At 47.1% G+C, this 20,465-nt stretch overlaps 1 protein-coding gene across 2 annotated transcripts in view; it reads left to right on the top strand.

Moving 5' to 3' along the window:
* Positions 1 to 20,465, top strand: part of PTK2B (protein tyrosine kinase 2 beta) — a 127,962-nt gene that overhangs the window by 59,532 nt on the left and 47,965 nt on the right. Inside the window, exon 2 of one of the 2 annotated variants that reach the window (XM_065879825.1) lies at positions 5,929 to 6,169. In XM_065879825.1, coding sequence (XP_065735897.1) covers positions 5,966 to 6,169 — 204 coding nt within the window. In that variant the 5' untranslated portion in view covers positions 5,929 to 5,965. Of the gene's footprint in view, positions 1 to 5,928; positions 6,170 to 20,465 lie in introns of those variants that run through there. The other variant, XM_065879826.1, reaches the window with a different exon arrangement.

The following is a 20,465-nucleotide window of genomic DNA, read 5'->3' as shown; positions in this document are numbered from 1 at the left end:
TCCTAGAGAATTAGAGGTTACTTACATAAACTCCCTGGCACACAGTATGTGTTCAATAAGACGTAACATTACCTTGCAGTGTCTTCAAGATCGAGTGTATTTTTCTGTGATGTTGACCCCTATAACCCTGACATCTTCCCCACACCAGTAACACAGCCCTGGGGACAGTGACAACCCAGAGGATCTGAAGGGACTTCAATCCTGCTTCAGTCTCCCCTCCCCCTTCAGGCAGGTGAATGTCTTGCCGTTCAGGAAGAGTGTCATTTATTTTCTTCCTGAAGACTTCAGGGACTCAGAGATTGTACCGCTTCCCTTAGTGCCCTTGGCAGGTCTTGGCCAAGACGTTCTTATAGCCAATCAAAACTTTTCCTGTTTTAATTTGAGCCCATTTCCTTGTGTTTGTTATTCTTTGGCTTTGCCTTGGGCAGATCTGGGGGTTGGGAGACAGCCGGAGCCCACGGTGGCTCTGAGCCAGGGTTTTCTCCAGTGCCGTGGGACGGTCTCTCCTCTGACAGTGCCCATAGGGTCTAGGGCAGGCCAGGATGCAGGGAGGAAGGATTGCCAGGCTGGGGTCCAGGTCTGGACTACAGGAAGGAGCAGGGGTTTTGGCTCACACACTTAGAGTCAGAGGATTTTGTGATCAACAAAATCCAGAGACAAGCTACTGATGAGAAATTCAAGTAATCAGGCAAAGTCTGGAGGAACAGGCAAGTTCTGTTGTCCAGAAACAGGAGCTAGAGTCAGCAGGTCGTTCTCATGTCTTCCTTACTGCACCCGGTGCCATATGTTGGTAGCTTGAAATCAGCCATGGTGGGCCTGGAGAGAAGACCATGCGTGACGTTGAGGGCTGTGTTCTCCAAGACCCCCAAGGCAGGTGACTGAGGCTTTCCTTATATTAACACCTTTCAGTTACTCTTCTTCAGAGAGTTTTGGGGGACCCCTTGGCAGTTCACTGCAGATCTGTACTGGCAGTTGGGAGTTTTGGATGCCACGTGTCAGCAGAGACGTGGGCACCACCTTTCTGGGCTGAGGTCTTTCGGCCAAACACCTCCAGGACCTCTCATGACCAAGTCCTAGCTTGGGGAGGGGTGATGCTCTCTAAGCCAGGCGGACTCTGGATTCTTCACAGACTGGGGTGTTCCATGCTGCGTTGACACATTTCTTCTTGCATGGAGTTTGTGCCCACGTCTGTGGTATCAAGAGATACTACTTTCCTCAAAGGCAGATGGGAAGGTGGGAAAAACTTTGAACTTGGATTCAAATCTGCTTTGGGATCCGAGTTTGCTACTCAACAAGCATGATCCCTTGACCAGATGGCTTAAAGTTTCTTGAGTATGTTTTCTCATTTGTAAAATGGTCATAATCATCTCTGCACATCTCCCAGGATTGTTGTGCAAAACACATATGTTTCTTTTAAAGTTTTTTAATTGTAATTGTTTTTGGAATAGATAGCCCAAGGTTACCACTACAAAGGACTAAGGGCAGACCTGAGGGACTAGCATTGGTCTGAAGGCAAAGGTAGATCCCGGGTGACTGAAATAATTTTGCTAAGATATTTCAATGGGATCCACGTTGACTACTATGAGTGATGGCTCCTGAACCAAAGGCCAGGAAAAAACTGGTGACGATAAGAAACCAGTGTCATCCGAATGTGTTGATGATGGCCAACGTATCCATCTAGGTTGGATGTAGAATATGAATATTGCTCTTTGATCAGGGTCTGGCGGGGGCTGGCTCCTGCGTGGGCCAGGCGCTGCCCAGTTAGGCTGGGAAAGGGGAGTCAACTGTCAGGCTGTGGTTTCTCATCATCACATTTTTGAACCTACAGTGATGCATTAGTGTCACCCAAAGTCCATAGTTTACATCAGGGTTCAGTGTCGGTGTTGTGCATTCCATGAGCTCTGACAAATGTATGATGACATGTACCCATCCCTATAATATCATGGAGAGTATTTTCACTGCCCTCAAAATCCTCCATGCTCCTCCGCTTCATCTCTCCTTTCCCCCAAACCCTGGCAACCACTGATCTTTTTACTGTCTCCATAGTTTTGCCTTTTCCAGAATGTCATATAGTTGAAACCATACAGTTTGTAGCCTTTTCAGATTGGCTCCTTTCACTCAGTCATATGCATTTAAGGTTCCTCCATGCCTTTTCATGGCTTGCTAGAGCATATCTTTTGGGCATCGAATCATATTCCGTCGTCTGGGTGTACCCATAGTAAGGTAAGATGTTAAGAATAGGGGAAACTGAGTGAGGGGTCTATGAGAACTCTCTGTATTATCTTTGCAACTTTTCTGTAAATCTAAAACTCGTTTAAAATAAAAAGTTTATTAAACAAACGAAAAAGTATTCCGCTGTCTGGATGTACCACAGCTTATTTATCTGTTCGCCTACTGAAGGACATCTTGATTGCTTCTAAGTTTCGGTAATTATGAATGAAGTTGCTATAGACATCCATGTGCAGGTTTTCGTGTGGACATAAGTTTTCAGCTCCTTTGGGTAAATACCAAGGAGCATGACTGATAAATCATGTAAGAGTCTGTTTAGTTTTGTAAGAAACCATACAACTGTCTTCCAAAGTTTGCACCAGCGATAACTGAGCATTCCTGCTGCCCCACATCCTCGTTACATGTTTACATCCTCTTGGCCCCTCAAGTTTAAAAGTACCGCATCTCATTGCACCACTGGCTGTAACTGCAAGGTTAAAAGCACCGTGGGGGCCTAACCCCCTCTCCCTGCAGACTCTGCCCTGACCTCTGTCCTGGCGAAGCTTTCTGACTTGCTCTGCCTCTGATACTGGGCTCTGCCTTTCAGAGAGGGCTTCTCTCCTTCACTCTTCTCTTCAGCCAATGACACACATCACAGGTGAAAGTGGAGCTTCCAAGATCGTAACAGCCAGATCTCTTGTATTTTACTGACATATTATTCCTACTTAACTGTTCTCTTTCAAACTCTCCCCTAGTATTTCAGGGAGTCCCCAGGGCGTCTCTGTGTGCTCACCAGCACCAGTACCCTTTGGGTGGGAATGCTGCCTGGGCTGGGGGGTATCTTCTGAATGGCACCCCATCCCCTTCACTGTGGATGTCCAGAAGCCACACGGTGTGACCTGCAGTTGTGGGTATAACGGCCTCCTTCCAGCTCTGAGTCCACGTTCCCACTGGCCAACATGATGACACTGCTTGCACCCCTATTTTCCAAATGGTCTTTGGGGTGTAGGCCCTTTGGCTTCCATTGGCATGATCTAGTCCCTGGGGACAGACACCATATGCTACTCCATTTCCTTCCTACGCAGATGCCTGTTTCACAAAACTGTGTCATGAGACCCCTGCCTGGAAATTAGTTTATACAAACAGATGCCCAGGGGTCATGGGGCCCCTGGCTCAGTAGACATAGGAGATCCTGAATCTAGGACCAGATGTGTGTGTGTTATTGATGGTTTTATATATATATATATATATATATATATATATATATATATATATATATATATGCGGTTTGTCTGTATGACTAGAGTGTACGCTCTTTAGGGGCAAGACATCCTTCCCTCTTTTTCACATCCTATAGCAGATTTGTCATGGTCCCTTCTGATGTCCCCTTGGACCTTGCCATTTCAGTATTCTGCTTACTTTTACCTGCCAGCATCTGCTTCTTTTTGCCTGGGGACTTCCTCTGGCTCTGAGTCCACTCAGCCCTTGTGCAGAACTGGCTGGAAATGCTGAGACGATGGCTGTTAAGAAGTGGTGTGGCTCTGTCGCTCACTGGCTGGAGTGGCTGTACAGTGTGTGTTCTGTCCTTGCTCCCAGGGCTCCCAGCAGGGTTCCTCTGCAGTTGTCCAAGCGATCGCTCCGTTGATAACAGGCTGCCTTCCTTTCCCTGTCCCACATGTCCCACTCCCTGGTAGGTTTCCTGGGGTTGCCTTTACTTCCCTGGTTTCCTTATTGAAGGTCTGGGGAAACCGAGACACACACCCAGTACATAGCAGAGGATTGGCACACGGGACAGGTCCAGTAGACATTGAAAAAAGGCATGGATGCTTCTAGAATACACATACTAGTCTCTAAAATAAAGCAGACTGGGTAGTCTTTTCTCCATCTGTCTTGTCCCAAATTCTGCCTGCCCAGGTGGACTCAGGCTGGCGCTCTGCTCCTTGTCTGCCTGCCCTGATGGAAAGGACACATCCTGCTTCTTTCCTTGTCCTCATAGCATCTCTTTCATGTCTTCATAATACACACTGGCTTTTTAAAGGAATGACTCCTTGCAGCTAGTGACTGTCTATGTCTCCCTTCTAGTGCCCAGCCAGTGTGATTGAATGAACATAGACTTTGCTGCCACATCTAAAATATTTGACTCCACATTTGTATTTTTAACGTAATTTTTATTGGAGTCTAGTTGATTTACAATGTTGTGTTAGTTTCTGCTGTACTAACACACAGCAGTTGTGTGTATAAGTGAATCAGTTATACATATACATATATCCAGTCTTTTTTAGATTCTTTTCCCATATAGGTCATTACAGAGTATTGAGTAGAGTTCCCTGTGCTATATGGTAGGTCCTTAATAGTTACCTGTTTTATATGTAGTTGTGTGTATATGTCAATCCCAATCTCCCAGTTTATCCCTCCCCCCCATTCCCTCTTGGTAACCATAAGTTTGTTTTCTACATCTGTGACTCTATTTCTGTTTTGTAAATAAGTTCATTTGTCCCATTTGTGTTTTAACTTTGCCAGCTCTGTCCTTCAGCCCCCAACTTCCAGTCTGAGGAATGTCCGCCTAAAATCACAGTCTCCTATTAGAAGGGAGAGATTCTTCTGTAAGAGCGGGTTCCATATGAGAGCTAAGCTTAGTCTGGAAGAGGTTCTCAACCCAGCCTGGATGTTAGAAACATCCTTAGAAACGTAAAAATACCAATGCCAGGCCTCCCACGGACAACCTCAGTGGCAATCTCTGGGCACAGGGTCTGCATTTAGACTTTCTTGACAGCTTCCCAGGGGCTCCTGATGTGGAGCCAAGATCGACACCTCCAGTCTGGAGCTAGAACTTCCATTGCTTCCTTTGGGTATCTCTGCTTTAGACCAGTGGGAATAAACCCTACAGAGCTGTTTGTTGTGGGATCCAGAGGCCAGGACCAATCTGGCTGAGATTTGGGGTGATCTAAAGACTCCTAGGATTCTTACAGGCTATATAGATGTCAACCAAACTGTCATCAGAACTGGGCTGGATCTGGAGGCCCAGCCCCACCTCTTCGCCCTGCAGCAGAAAGACCTCGCAGATTGGGCTGCCGGGGTGCTGTCCCTCTGTATGCGGTGCGTGATGCTCTGGGAGATGACTTCCTGTGGGACTGAGGCTTCAAGCCCTGAAAGCCCAGGTTGGCGGCTACAGGTGCGGGTGGGCGGAGCCCTCAGCTACTAGGCTGGCCCCCCAACCTGGACCCTTCCCTATCTTTCCCATTCCAGTGCCCTCCAGGCCACCCATTCTCCACTTCGATTCCTTCCCGGCTTCTCTCCCCTTGTCCCTGTTTCTCTCCTGCTATTTTCTACTGTCTCGCTCTTCGCTTTTTCTGCTCAGCTGTGCCTTGGAACCAGGCTGGGGCCGCCTCCTCTCAGAGCTGCGTTTGCAACGTGTGGGGCCCTTGCCTGGGAGCCAGTGTGGGAGGAGAAAAGTGCTGGCGAGAGGGGGCTTCTAGCAGAGAGCTCACAGCCTGCGAGCTCTGGGTCCAGGTCGATACCTGGACGTTTAGGCAAACTGCTCCTTTATTTGTGTTTCCGCTTCCCCATCCATGAAGCCGGATGCCTTTAAGGGGAGTTTTCGGGAGTGGGTGGATGTGTGCTTTGCACAGGTCTCAGAGCTTGTTGGGTGCTGTCCCAGGGGGATGAGGCGTGTGGGCCCACACCACTCATTTCAGGGTTGTCCCTCTGCTGTCTCCACAGGACTGCGATGTGCCGGTCCTAGCTGCCGTCTGAGAGGATGTCCGGGGTTTCTGAGACCCTGAGCCGAGTGAAGGTGGGCACGTTACGTCGGCCTGAAGGCCCCCCAGAGCCCATGGTGGCAGTGCCAGTAGACGTGGAAAAGGAAGACGTGCGGATCCTCAAGGTCTGCTTCTATAGCAACAGCTTCAACCCCGGGAAGAACTTCAAACTAGTTAAATGCACTGTGCAGACCGAGATTCGGGTGAGTGTGGTGGGTGCTGCCTGCTCCGTCCATTTGTCTGTCTCTCCCTCATCTTCCTGGGCAGCTGAGCATCCCTCCTTCAGCCTAGCAGGCTCTCCTGTATCCACCACGTGGGCTGGGGGCCCTGGAGGGATGTTCTCAGCCTGTGGCTCCAGGCCTCCTCTCCAGGGCTCTGCAGCCTGAGGCACAGATTGTGTAGCCTTTGTTTGAACCCCAGATCGTTTGCTCAAGCTTTGATTTATCTCATTTCAACTCATTCAATATTTATGACATTTGAGGCTCTGCAAGGGATGTAAGCTCCCCCCACCCTCAGAGGGTTTACACTCTCATGGAATTGGAATACACAAGTGATTGCATTGAAAATAGAACAAAAGTGGTTTAGGACATGCGCTGCGTGCTTACAGAAGGGAGCTGTGAGGCGTTTAGAGGATGCTAATGAACTAGAGATGCCCTCGACCAGGGACATGGTTGCCAGGCCCTTTCTGAGGCAGTACTTCAGCTGGCTCACTTTCACCCAGGGCCTCGGAATCTGTTTTGCAAATCCAGGTACCCACAGTCATCAGGGCACCTAGACACCAGGAAGCCAGTTCTCTTTAGCCAAACGTGTAAGAACTTGTCATCAGAAGCAGAGTCACAATACACTGATTGATTTTAAATGCCTACGTTTATTGAATAATTACTATGTACATGCCTGACTCAATCCCTTTACATTATCTCATTGAATCCTCCCCACAGTGCCACGAGGTAGATACAATGAGGATATCCCTTTCCACTCTCAGAATATTCCTTTCTGATGATGCAAAAGAAAGCCAAATCGATTCTCCAGAGTTTGCTTAGTGGGTTTGTAATTTGAACAAAGGAAGCAGGAGAACCTTGGGAAAACTCCGCAGGTCTGAGAAAGCTGGATGAACCATCTCCAATCCTCTCATCACTAACCCTTCCGTGTCCTGGAAGTCAGCATCCCCCAAACTCAGTCAGCGTCTTTTCTGCTCGGTGCTGGCAGCAGCCTCTCCACGTCTGTCCCTTTGGCTGCCTTCAGTCTGTAACAGCACACGCTGTACTTCAGTACACCCGAGCAGAATGTAATTGATTAGGTCACTGTCTTAGCCAGTTGTCACAACTGATTATGGTTTGGTTCTTCCCTGTTTCCTATAACTGATTTGATTAGGGCCTTGTTTGCATCTTATGGTTCCAGATCTGTAGGTACAGTTGTGTCCCGAGAGCAAGCCCTAGGCACCTTCCTCCAGGAGGATGTTTTCATGTCTCCTTAACTATCTACTTCTTGAGTCTTCCTTTGGCTGTATCATCTTTGCAGATAGCTGATGCCATCTACCGTGGGATTTTCGAGTTTAATTTTCAGAAGGCAACCTGATTCCCATGTTCGGAGCACCTCCCTGCTTTTTTGTGCTGAAACCCAAAGAGCATCTGGTTAGACCAGATTAGAGCATGTTCTGTGGCATTATGGTGCAAAGGGACCCTAAAGGATTGGTAGATTGGAAGAGGCAGTGCTGAGGAGAGCAGGGGGCTTTCCAAGAGGAAGGGACAGCAAGAACAAAGGCAGGGAGGCTGCTCATGGGAGCCTCCAGGGAGGCTGGAGCATGGGTTATATTTAGAAAAGTATCTAAAGTCAAGATCAGAAAGGAAATTTGATGGCCAATAAGGGAGGGCCTAGCATATCAAGCTAAGGAATTTGTACTTGGACAGGTATTAGAAACACACAGCTTTTAAACAGGGGAGAAGCTTTCCTGGAGCTGTCTGATGTCTTGCTAGGTGTCTAAGGGGAAAAAATACAATAGCCTACAGAAAGGGCAGTGAGACCCAAGCTTAAGAAGAATGGCTAGCTCTTGAGGCATTACCTGGAGGGGTGTGAGAACAGAGGTGGAAAAAGAACAAAGAAAGAAGCGATAGCCTTCTAGGCGTTTATGTCCCAGCCTTGTGGTTCTGCCTGTTTCCAATCTGTCCTATAGGCAACATGTCACCTGCTTATTGCAAACAGTCATGGCTTTCAAATCACCTAGACTTTGAGCCCGATACTGCTCCACCCTTGCTGGGTTTATGGCCTTAGACCCAACACAACTAACCTGGCTCAGTCCCTTCACTTGGGGATTATGCCCACCCGTAACCTTGTTGTAAGGATCAGAGGTGATAGATGGGAAGCGTCCAGCATATGGCAGGAGCTCAATCATTGGAAGCTATTGACTGTGTGGGTCATTACCCTGCTCAAGAATCTCCAAGGGTCTCTAATCACCCATAGAATAAAGTTCAAATCATCTTCTTTCAGTGTTTATCCACTTATCTGTCATATTTTCAAATAAAGTAAGATGATCAGATTTGTATTTTGAAACAGTATGTAGTGTCCTGCAAGATGTTAAGACATGCATGCTGGAGAAGGGTTTTTATGGTCAAAGAAGTTTGGGAAATGCTTGGTTAAGCAATCCTGAACCAATTCCTTTGTGACAGCACTTCTCAGAATCTTAAATATGCTGTCATGCATGGTGGGTCACCAAGAAAGAGCCACAGAGGGTGATGTTTTCTTAAGTCAGCCATTCCTTATTTGCCTAAGAAACCCTTCTCTTAAAAGTTGGACAACCAGCTCTCTAGGAAATCATTTAGGGATCCGTTTTTCCTAAACTCTGACCAAAGTACAAAAAGGGTAGGAGAGAGGAAAAGCTGGTGAAAGGGAGATGGATTAGGAAGCTGTGGCCGTAGTGTGGGCGGGAAATGATGAACTAGGGAAGTGGCATTGGGAACAAAGACAAGTCAACAGATCTGAGCGCATCTAAATAGGCAGAGTCAACAGAAGTTGATGATTAACTAGACGTAGGGAGGAAGAGAAAGGAGGAAGACAAGGATGACTCAAGCTTTTGCTTGGGCAGCTGAATGGGTGTTGATGCCATTCATTGAGATACCAACAGAGAAAGGAAGGGTGTTGTGAGATTTCAGCTTTACATGTGTTGTGTCTGAAGTGTTTACGAAACACACTCGTAGAGGAATGTGGGCCTGGAGCTGAGGAGGGAGAAAGGACCTAGAGGCGAGGATTTGGGAGTCATTCTGCAATGGATACCATGCGAATAGGTAGGATCACCCATGGAGAATGAGCAGAGCAGGAGAAGGAGTTCCAGTCAGGAAACCTTGGGAAACCAACCTCGAAGTGGCTGGTAAAGAGGGGCAAATGAAGGGAGAAAGAAGAGTCATCCAGAGACAGGTGAAAAGAACTGAGAGAACAGGAAGGAGACAGAAGCAGAGGAAACTTTGAGGAAAGAGTGGTTAACAGCTCAGACACTCAGAAAGCTCAAATCAGATAAGGCTAAAAATAGGTTCATTGACTTCAGCAACAGGTGCTATGATGATCTTTTACTGGGCAGTTTCAGTGAAGAGATGGGGGCAGAAGCCATCGTGCAGTCAGTCGGAGAGTGGAGACAGTGAATGTTACCATTTCGGAAAGGTTTTGCTCATGAAGGGAAGGAAGGAGGAAAAGGCAAGAGGAACAGTGTTACCGGCAGAGGAAATAGCACGTGCTAAGATCCTGAAGTGACCAACACACATGTCAGGTTTGAGGCTAAAGGATGTCCAAAGTTGACTAGTTAGACCATGCTATTGATTTTGGATTTTACCCCATCTTCCGTGGGAAGCCACTGCTATAGTTTAAACATGCGAGTGATATGAGATTGCATTTTTAAAAGGTCACTTGGGTTACATAGTGGAAAATAGACTGGAGAAGGCAAGAATGGATGTGAGGAGATGTTAGGTGGCTATTGGAGTGATCCAGATAAGAGATGATGATAGCTTAGATTAGGGTTGTGATGATGGTGTAGTGACGATGATGATGGTGGTGCCGCTTATGGTGGTGGTGGTGGTGATAATAGCAGCTACCGTTTTGAAAGCACATCATATGCATTATCTCCTCGACTTCTCAGAAGAACCCTATGAAGCACATACTATTATTATCTCCATTTTATATATAAGGAAACAAGGCTCAGAAGAGTTAAGCAAATTGCTAGTAAGTGGTGGAGACTGTTTTCAGACCCAGGCAATTCACCTCCAGAGCCTGCACTCTTAACCACCATGGTCTATGGAGAGAAAATTTGTAATTAGATTGTAATCTAGAAAATTTAAGAGAGGAAAATGAAAGGTTTTGCTGATGGACCAGAGATGCAGGAATAAAGAAGAGGGAGGTGTCAAGAACAACAGCCCTAGGAATTCCCTGGAAGTCCAGTCATTAGGACTGCACGCTTTCACTGCCGAGGGCCCGGGTTTGATCCGTGGTCGGGGAACTAAGATACTTCAAGCCACACGGCATGGCCAAAAAAAAAAAAAAAAAAAAAAAAAAAAAATGGAAAAAAGAACAGCAACCCTAGTTCAGGTGGAGAAAGTCCCACTCCCCAAGACGAAGAACACTTAGGAGAAACTGGTTGGGGAGTGGGGAACTCACAGGTTCAGTTTCGGACCTGTCAAGTGCAATTGGGATGCTCTAACATTTTCACGTTACTTTAAATATGTGAAAATGTTGAGTAGGCTTTTTGATATATCATTCTGGAGGAAAGAACTGGGCTGGAGAGAGACATCTGAACCTTCTCAGCCTCTGGGTGGTGGTTAGAGCCATGGCTATGGGTCAGTTCATTAATGGAGGAATCCTGAATAATTTCACCATCCATTTCACAAGTATGTGTTGAAAGGGAGAAAGAACGCTCTGGAGAAAGAAAAGGGAAATCATCACGCTCCTACTCAAGTGAAAGAAGAGCTAGAGAAAGGGAGAGAGAACGACAGAAGAAGGGATTGCCTCCAATTAGATCTAAAACATTAAGTGTATGTAGTACTACTCTGTGGGTAGACAAGACGGCAATGCAGCAAGATTTACCCAACCTGTTTGAAGAGTTTGGACAGATTGAATCCATTAATATGATTCCTCCCAGAAGCTGTGCTTATGTATGCATGGTTCATTGACAAGATGCATTTCAGGCTCTTCAGAAACTTAGTTCCGTGTCATATAAAATTGAGTCCAAGGTCATTAAGAGAGCTTGGGCTTTAAACAAAGCTGTAAAAACAGAATACAAACAATTCTGGGATGTGGACCTTGGAGTTACATGTATACCGTGGGGAAAAGTACCTGACACCAGGCTGGTTATGACCTGGAAGTATCATCAAATCCCAAAACCCAGAGGCACTCCCTGCTTTCAATGGGTTTTGAGTTCAAGGGCTCACACTAATGAATGACATTGACCCCCACTAATGAATAAACCTTTACAAATGGAGGCAAGAGCTCTGACAAGAAGGCAGAGATTCTGTGAGAGCACAGAAGACAAAAGAGCTTGGTCCAGACATCAAGGAACTGCTTTGCTATTCTGGGCCTGTTTGTAGACGCTGTGTCCGGTCGTGTAGGTCCAGACCAGCTTCCCTGCCTGAGAATCTCCTGGACCGGCCCCTCCCACCCGCTGCTTCCACAGAGCATTTCTTGCAGTCTCCTTGCCTAGCTGGGTTTGCATCCTCTAATGGATTTTTCTACTTCCAGCTCTCTATCTTCTTTCACCATCTTCTCTGTGTCAAAGTACTGCCATCCCTTTCAAGCTGGCCAAGCACTTGTCCTTCCATAAGAACACTCCTAAAACTCTGACACCTCCGTACAGCTGTGTCTGATCGAATGGAAGCAACGGAGAATCGCCCTGGCACAGTCCATGTGGTAAAACATTTCCAAAACATGGTTACTCCATGCATCCTTGCTGATTTCATGTTTTCCTTTTTACTCTCAGCTTCTTTCTATACAAATGTAATCTCCTCAGATGCTTTCTCTGGGTTGTTAAAAGCTATGTAAGTAAGCTCTGGCCCTTGTGCTTAGGACCCAACAGAAATTAGACAGGTGTTGGAGGGAAGGGAGCAACGTGCCGAATGAGAAATGGATTTTGTTCGTCTTGATTTTCCGTTTCCCCTTTGTTTGATATTCATAGGAAATTGTGTTTGTTTGGGAGCTCTGGAGCTCTGGAGCAAGTGGAGTCTTCTATCATTATGTATTTTTCTAACATTTGCTTGTCTGGGAAAGGGGTTAAGATAACACTTTGTAAACAACCAGCAGAGTGCCACGCAGACGTGCCCACACAGGACGTCTCTCTTTGACTCTTACAGCCTCTCCTTCATTTCTCTCTCTCTCTCTCCCTCTCCCTGCTCCTTTTCCCATCTCCTCTCTTACTCTCTTCGGGGTAGGTTGACCATATGTCCCAGTTGTATCAGACAGTCCTAGTTTACACACACTGTTCAGGGATGACTATGAACAGTGCCCCTGCCAATCTCAAGAGCGTCATGATTCGGAGGATAAATGGTCACCTACTGCTAATTGCCGTTCTCACTCCTCTCTGCCTGGCACACTGACTTGCTGGCTCGTGGTGTTTTTCCCTCCCCTGCTGACCCCAGCTGACCCACCCCCTGCATGGGCCCATCTGTATCCATCAGTGGACCATCTGTGTCTCATACAGGAGGGCCTTAAGCAGAAAATGAGGCAGTTGTGTGTGATATGGTGTGCTTCCAAGGATGCCAGCAGAGCACCCACGTTCAAAAACCCTCTCCCTCGGCCAGCCTCTATCGTGCTGAAAAGCCACGATCAAGACCCACCTTTGTTTTGTCCCGAAGCATCACCCCACTTAGCACCCACATTTACATCCCTGGGAGGGTTAGAGACGGAGCCATCCTGTGCCCTTCCCGCTGGTCCAGTGGTGTCCCCTCCGCTCTACAGCAGGGATTCCAGGCTGTGGGATGGCCAGCAGGTGCCGCTCACCTGGTGTGTGAGGAGAGCACAGTCCAGTCCCAAAGGCAGCCTGCTCTACACATGCCTGGACTAACTGCCTTCCCTGTAGATTCGGCGGTCATACAATACATTCCAGAATATTCCCAGATAAGGAGATTTCAGATACTGCGACCCACTGTCCCTGCCCTAGACTCATCAGACATTCATCCCAGTTACTTTCAAGTTTAAACCCATCACTTAACCAGACACAGGGTGTTATGGATTGAATGTGTGTTCCCCCCGATCCCCCCCCCCAAAATCCGTATGTTGAAGCCCTAACCCCCAATGCAATGGTATTAGGAGGTCGGCTTGAGGTCATGACAGTTGGGCTCCCACGATGGCTTAGTGTCCTGAGAGGAAGGTGAAGAGACCAGAGCTCTCTCCCCTGCTGTGTGAGGGCACAGCCAGAGGGTGGCTGTCTGCAAACCAGGAAGAGAGCGCCCACCAAGAACCCAGTCTCCTGGCCCCTTGATCTTGGACTTCTCAGCCTCTAGAACACTGAGGGATAAATGTTGTCATGTAAGCCACCCAGTCTGTGGTCACCTGTTGTAGCAGCCCGAGCAGACACAGGGGTAGCAGCTGCTTGTGGTCAGAGGAGAGTCTCCAGGCCACAGTTCGTGGGCCCACGTCCTCTGTTTCCAGAGCAATCCCCGCTGCCCTCTTCGCATGTCTCCGCGGGCAAGACCATGAGGTTGAGGTGCACGAGGAAGGGAATTCGTGACTCCTCGTCCCAGGAAGCTGCTGTCGCTAAAAGAAAGGTTACCCTAAAGCGAATAACGGAGCCACACAAGGCCAGCCCCCGACACATGAGAACAGCCCTGGGAAACCTGAGGCTGTTTTCATCCAGGAAACCACGGACCGACACCACAGAGACACTCACAGTGCTATAAAAAGAGGCACATTCACAAGGACCCCCTCCTTTCTGTACCCCGTCCCCATTTCCTGTATGTGCGCAGCAGGCCCGCCCACCCAGCCCTGACACCTGCAGAGGCAAGCTCGAGGCGGACGTGCAGCATCCTGGGCCCCTTTATTCACTGTGCGCCCAGATTCATTCCGTCCACAAATTAGCAGCCAGGTGCCTATGCTTACGTTTCTATTTTTAAACAGCAGTAGCATTGCTGAATGTCCTTGTTAGGTACAGGCTCTTTTAGCACATCCAAATGAAAGCTTTCACAGTAAGTTATGTTAACTTTTACTATTTTGCTCTTCAATCATTTTTTTTTGAATTCTGTTTTATTTATTTTTTTATACAGCAGGCTCTTATTCGTTATCCATTTTATACATATTAGTGTATATATAATTCTTTTAAAATTATCCCTTAGGTATATGAAGAAAGCAGAATTCGTGTTGCTGTTGTTATTTGTTTCCTAGGGCTGCTGTAACAAATTACCATGATCCTCATGGCCTAAAACAACAGAAGTGTGTTCTCTCGCAGTGCCAAAGGCCAGACTGTATCAAGGGGTCGCAGGACTGGGCTCCCTCCAAGGCTTTCGGGTGGAATCCTTCCTTGCTTCCTTCAGCTTTTGGTGGCTCCAGGCTTCCTTGGCTTATGGCTGCATCACTCCAATCTCAGCCTCGTCTTCGCATTCCTTTCTCTTCCTTTCTCTTCCTTCTGTGCATCTCTCCTCTGTGTGTCTTTTATAAGGACACTTGTCATTGGATTTAAGAGCCCGTCAGATAGTCCAGAATGATCTCATCTTGAGGTCCTGAACGTAATGACATCTGCAAAGACTCTTTTTCCAAATGAGTTCACATTCACAGGTTCCAGGCCTTGGACTCATCTTCTGGGGACCACCATTCAAGCCACGACAGCCACCAGTTGGGATCACTATGGCAGTTGCTGGCACCCCCATTCAGGGGCACACAGACACGTACACAGCACACAGGGGAGTATGAGCATTTTGCACACGTATGCACACCCACAGTGACGCAAGGCTGAGTGTCGGAAAGCGACCACAGGCTGATGAAAGCTTATCACTTTTCCTTGCCCTTTCCAGGGATTCTCAGTTGCCGGCCGGCTGTGGGTTGTCCCCTCCCTGGCCTGATTCCCGTGACACTGACAGGCTGTATGTCGCCACAGGCTGGTCCCTTGTCACTCCTCGGGTGATCTCATCCAGTCACATAGCTTGAAATTCTCATTTTACCCATTGGTGCCCAAATCTGAAACGCTGGCTCCAGCCTCCTCCCATAACTCCCGGCCACATGTCCACCTGCCTGCCTGCCATCTCTGCTGGCCGCCCAGCCTCCGTGCGAAGAATCAGCTCAGAATCCTCGCCTGAAACTCTGCTTCTCCTCCAGTCTGTCCAGCTCCACTAACTGCAGCTCTCTTCTTTCAGTTATTGTGTCTCAGGCTTTCGACCTAGGAGTCTTCCTTGAATTCTTTCTTCCTCTCACACTCTGTACTTCATCCATCAGGAAATCCTGTCTGCTCTACCAGCAAAACATATCCGGATTCTGACCATTTCCTTCTCGCCACTTCCGTTGCCTCTTCCCTGGTCCAGGCGGTCAGCATCTCTTACCTGGAATAACGCATTCACCTCCGAACTGCCTCTGCCCTTATCCCCCTGTGATCCATTCCACAGGTAGCGGCCATGGTGAATTTTTAAAACACAGGTCAGTTGGAGGGATATATTTAAGGTATAGCTTCGAGCATATCACTGCTCTACTTTAAACTCTCTGATGACTACCTTCCTCGCCCAAAATAAGATCCAGAGTCCTTACCCTGGCCTGCAACAGGGGTCAGCAAGCAAGGCCTGCAGGCCAAATACGGCCCACCACCCATTTTTGTAAATAAAGCTTTATTGAGACAAAACCCCACTCAGTTGTTTACTATTGTTTATGGTGCTTTTGAGCACAAGGGCAGAGTTGAGTAGTTGCAGCAGAGACCATCTGGCCCACAAAGCCTAAAATATTTACTTCCTGACCGTTTATAGAAAAAGTTTGCCGAGCCCTGGCCTGGCCCTTCTGACCTTTTCCCCCATCACTTTCCTCCGTTCCCTCCCCACCTCAGCCCCACTGGCCTCTTCACAGTCACCCAGATGTGCCAAGCACACAGGGCCTCGTAGATGCCCACCTCGGGGTCTCTGTGCAATCTGGTCCCTTTGCCTGGAAGGGTCTTCCCCCACGAGGCCACCCCTCTCGCCCTGACTTCCTTCAGGGATCCATTCAAACGCCGCCTTATCAGAGAGGACTTTGCTGGCCACTCCATGTAAAACAGCAACCCCACCCGACCCCTCCCCTGGCATCATTCTTGTGCCCTTACCTGTTTTGTTTGTCTTCCTGGCACTTATCAGAACCTGAGATATTATTATGCTTATCTGTTTATTGTTAACCCCCAAGAGAAAATAAGCTCCATGAGAGAGGGACGTTTTGTTTCCCCAGTTTGCTGAATTAATTAATGAGTAGTTATTTAATGATGGATGGATGGATAGATGGATTCCAGTTATGAAGCCCGCAGAGACTGGTTAGAATTCCACGTCTCAACTCCAGATTCCAGTAAGGGAGAGGGAGCTTCAGGCTGACCTGGTGTGTACAGGGGGCGGTGTCTGGGGTCAGTGGCATTAAATGTCAAGAGGTGCTGTGAATGGGGTGTGGGCAGAGGGGTTCATATAACCACTGCTACAGTCTTCCCAGATGAGGCAAGCAATCTGAAGTCACCAGGGGGGTTGAAATGTATCAGTTGTCCAAGTTGCATCCAAATTCACTGAATCAGAAGCTCAGGGGTGCTGGGACTGGCCGCTGCCCTGAAGTACCCACTTCTGCCTGCAGGATGCCTGCCTGGCTCACATGCCCCCGGGAAGGATTCTCAACCATCCCCCAGGTGGGACGGAACCCTAGGATAAGAAGTCATGGTAGAGGATCTGAGAACTCACAAGATAGATACTCAGAGTCTTGGAGGGTCTGTGAAAGGATGACAGGAGCAGGCTTGATGGGGCGGAATTGAAGACGAGGAGTGTAGGTGGGCATCAGGGGCTTGGAGGTGGTACATTGTGCTCCCGTTTCCCTCATTCAAGCACTTGACAGGTTGTATCGTAATTGCCTCTTGTCAGTCTCTAAACGGAGGTGGCCCCCTGGAAAGCAGGGATTATATATTGCTCACCATTATCCCGCCAGTGCCTACTTATAGCCTAACACAAAGTAGGCGCTCAGTAGATGTCTGTATAATGAATGAATGAACAAGCGGAAGAGCTGAGCCTACAGAGCACAAATGAGACTAGGAACCTCCTACATCACTTGATATAAAGACCAAATAGGAAGTTGACTGGAAGGAAGTTCAGCCTTCATAAATGATAAAGTGTAGGAGGGTTAATAGAATTTCAGCTGGTTTCAAATAGAATTTCCTGTATACTCCTGGGCAAGTCACTTGCCCTCCTTGGGTCTCAGTATCTTCATTTAAAATCAGAATCAAATTAAGAGATCTCTAAATTTACGTAAGGCTCTAAAATTCTGGTCTAAGTTTTATGAGCTTATTAAAGTCTGAATAGTTGAATATCTGTGGAGTTGTAGATTTTATTCTTATGGCTGCATCAGTGAGGTTTGCTCTCACATATGAGCTTCTAGGATCTGGAAGGCAAAATAGCCATTCAGCTTAACTTCCATCAAGACCTGAGTGAATCTGGGCCATTCTTTTTCTCTAGCCCTGTGACATTTACTGTCTAGTCAGCATTTTTATTTTATTTACTTATTTATTTATTGGCCGCACCGTGCAGCACTCGGGATCTTAGTTCCCCGACCAGGGATCGAACCCTTGCCCCCTGCAGTGGAAGGGCGGTGTCCTAACCATGGGACCGCCAGGGAATTCCCAGCATTTTAATTCTAGAGTTTTATATTTTACAAGGAGTTTATTCATCTCTTAAAAGCTGAGCCTATAAGCAGGGGAGGAGGTCTCCACTGGGTAGCACGTGAACCAAGCTCGTGGGCATAAGCTTATGGCATTTGTCTCAAGTTGCAAGCTTGTATCTTCTCCTGTCATTTAACTGTGGATTTGTTATGCCTAATCTGCGAAACCAAGCCCCATACAATAGCTAAACTTAGACATTTATTTTTGAAGAGATTTTTTTACAAGTATAAAATAAATACATGAGAGACAAACATGAGAGGAAAACTATAAATCATTATCTCTCATGAATGTATATGCAAAAATCCTCAACAAAATATTAGAAAATTGAATCCAACAATATGTAGAATGAATACGTGTTCACTCAATAACAATAATAATAATAGCATTTTATTTAGCACTATTATGGGCAAGGCATTTTGCTGACCTCTTTACTTATATCATTTCATTAAATCCTCACAAGAACCCTATGAAACAGGAAAATGTTTACATTTTACAAATGAGGAAACCAAAGCAGCAACACTGTTAACATTGTGATATGTTTCATTCTAGACTTGTTTATTTCTACTTCTATCCCTATCATGCCTTGTATATGATTTTATATACTACAACTCCCACTAATTGTAACAGGGAGTTAACAAGCTCTTTATACAATTTTACAAACTAGCACATAAACCCTGTGTGGTCCCCCCATCATTTTCATGGTCCTTTTCAAACTATTTGGATTGGTTGTCTATTGTGGGGCTTTTGCTGTTTTTGAAATTGCTACAGTGAGTTTCTTTGTATACAGAGTATTTCTGTATTTTAAATCGTTTCTTCAATTTATGCTTTGCCTGCCATAACAAAATGTCACGGGCCTGGGGGCTTAAACAAGAGAAATTTATTTCTCCTAGTTCTGGAGGCTGGAAGTCCAAGATCAGGGTGCCAGGATGGCTGGGTTCTGGTGCGAGCCCTCTTCCTGGCTTGCAGATGGCTATTTCTTGCTGTCCTCACATGGCAGAGAGAGAGAGCTCATCGCTCTTGTGTCTCTTCTTATAAGGGCACTAATCTTATTCATGAGGGCTCCACTCTCATGACGTAATCACCTCTCAAAGGCTTCACTTCTAGATACCATCACATTGAGTATTAGGGCTTCAGCATATGAATTTGGGGGTGACACCAACATTCAGTCCACAGCATGCTTCCAGGCATAGAACTAAGGCCAAGATATAGACACATTTCAGGCTCTTGATACAAAACATATACTCCTTTGGTATCTGTCCTTGCAGTAGGATGGGAGCTCTCCGGGGCCAGGACTTTGTCTCATTCTCTGCTGTATCCATAGCACCTAGAAGGGGGCCTGATACGGGGAATGTGCCCAGTATGTAATTGTTGAATGCGTAGGTAAGAATCATTGAGAGGTTTTCTTGTGTAATTCTTGGTATATGCAGAAGAAAATAGGTACCAAATAGACGAGTTGGTGGTTCTCCCTGGGGGCTGTTCCACATCTCCTGGAAAGTGGTGTTTGGAAACGTGTACGGGCCTACTTTATTTTGCTAGTCACGTTGTCATCATTGTCAGGATGACCAGGGCCAGGGGCAAGGCATTCAGTGGGCTGCAGCCATGGGTGCTGAATAGCACCACACAACAAAGAATCATCTGGCCCCAAATGCCAACGGCGCCCGTTGGGACTCACTAATGTGAGTTATGGAGCATTATGGTGAAATGAACACCCCAAACCCATCGCCCTGTGTGAGAATAAAACCTCACTAGTCATGCTGAAGTGACTCGCTCTGAGGCAGACACTACACGCCACACAAACAAATCAGTCATTACTTTAAGAGATACTTTGGTAGGAAGAGTTTTTCAAAGAAGTTCCTGAAGTCCTCCTGATTCTGTCCTAATGGACCTATCACATTCTTCATCCCTTCTAAATGTCAGCTTGGCATCCAGAGCCTTTCCTTGTAGGTTATTAGTGAATCCAAACATTTGACATAATAGTGTTATTTTTAACAGAATATTTTTCAGAGACGCCTCTTATGTTCGGTTCAAGTCATTTAAAAAGAAGGCCTCTTGTTGCCTTTTCCACCTGTTTTTGCACTTTCTTAGACCCTCACTTCCTGTCTGCCCGTGTAGCAGAAGGGGAAAGGAAGGAGCCTGCTATCGTGAGCTTCGCCCTAGGAACATAAAGCCCTTCGTGGCTTTCTTGCTCCAAGCAGAAGGAAGTCATTTTTCTCTGCATTTTTTCTTCTCCGTGGCCACAACCTGACATCCTTCAAGGTTCATTCATCACGCGTCAGCCTCCTGCTGCTGCCAGCACCAGCTTAAGCTTGGAAACGGTCTCAGGTCCCTTTTCCAGAGATGGCTTTACTCAGCCACCTGCACCTCTTCTGTGGATCTGAAGGGCTGTTGGAAGTTACCAGCAACCGTGGCTCCCTCCTTGACCACTGCTCAGCCAATTACTCCGTGGGAGTGGATCCCGGTCCCAGGGCACCAGCTCCCACTCAGGCTGGGAGAGTCTAAGGAGCCTCTCTGCCCAGGGACCCTTAGACTCCATTTCAGGCTCTCAAATGTATGTCTCAGTTATAGACTTCTTGAGTTAATTATTCCCCAGGATGGCTTGAGCCTGAGCCACGCTTATCCTTTCTTCTTTGTCCACCCATCATGACCATGGCCAGCATTTATTTAGCACTTACTGTGTGCTACCA

The sequence above is a fragment of the Phocoena phocoena genome, chromosome 6 (assembly GCF_963924675.1).
Source record: "Phocoena phocoena chromosome 6, mPhoPho1.1, whole genome shotgun sequence".
Classification (NCBI taxonomy): Eukaryota; Metazoa; Chordata; class Mammalia; order Artiodactyla; family Phocoenidae; genus Phocoena; species Phocoena phocoena.
This window is presented reverse-complemented; position numbering and strand designations above follow the sequence as displayed.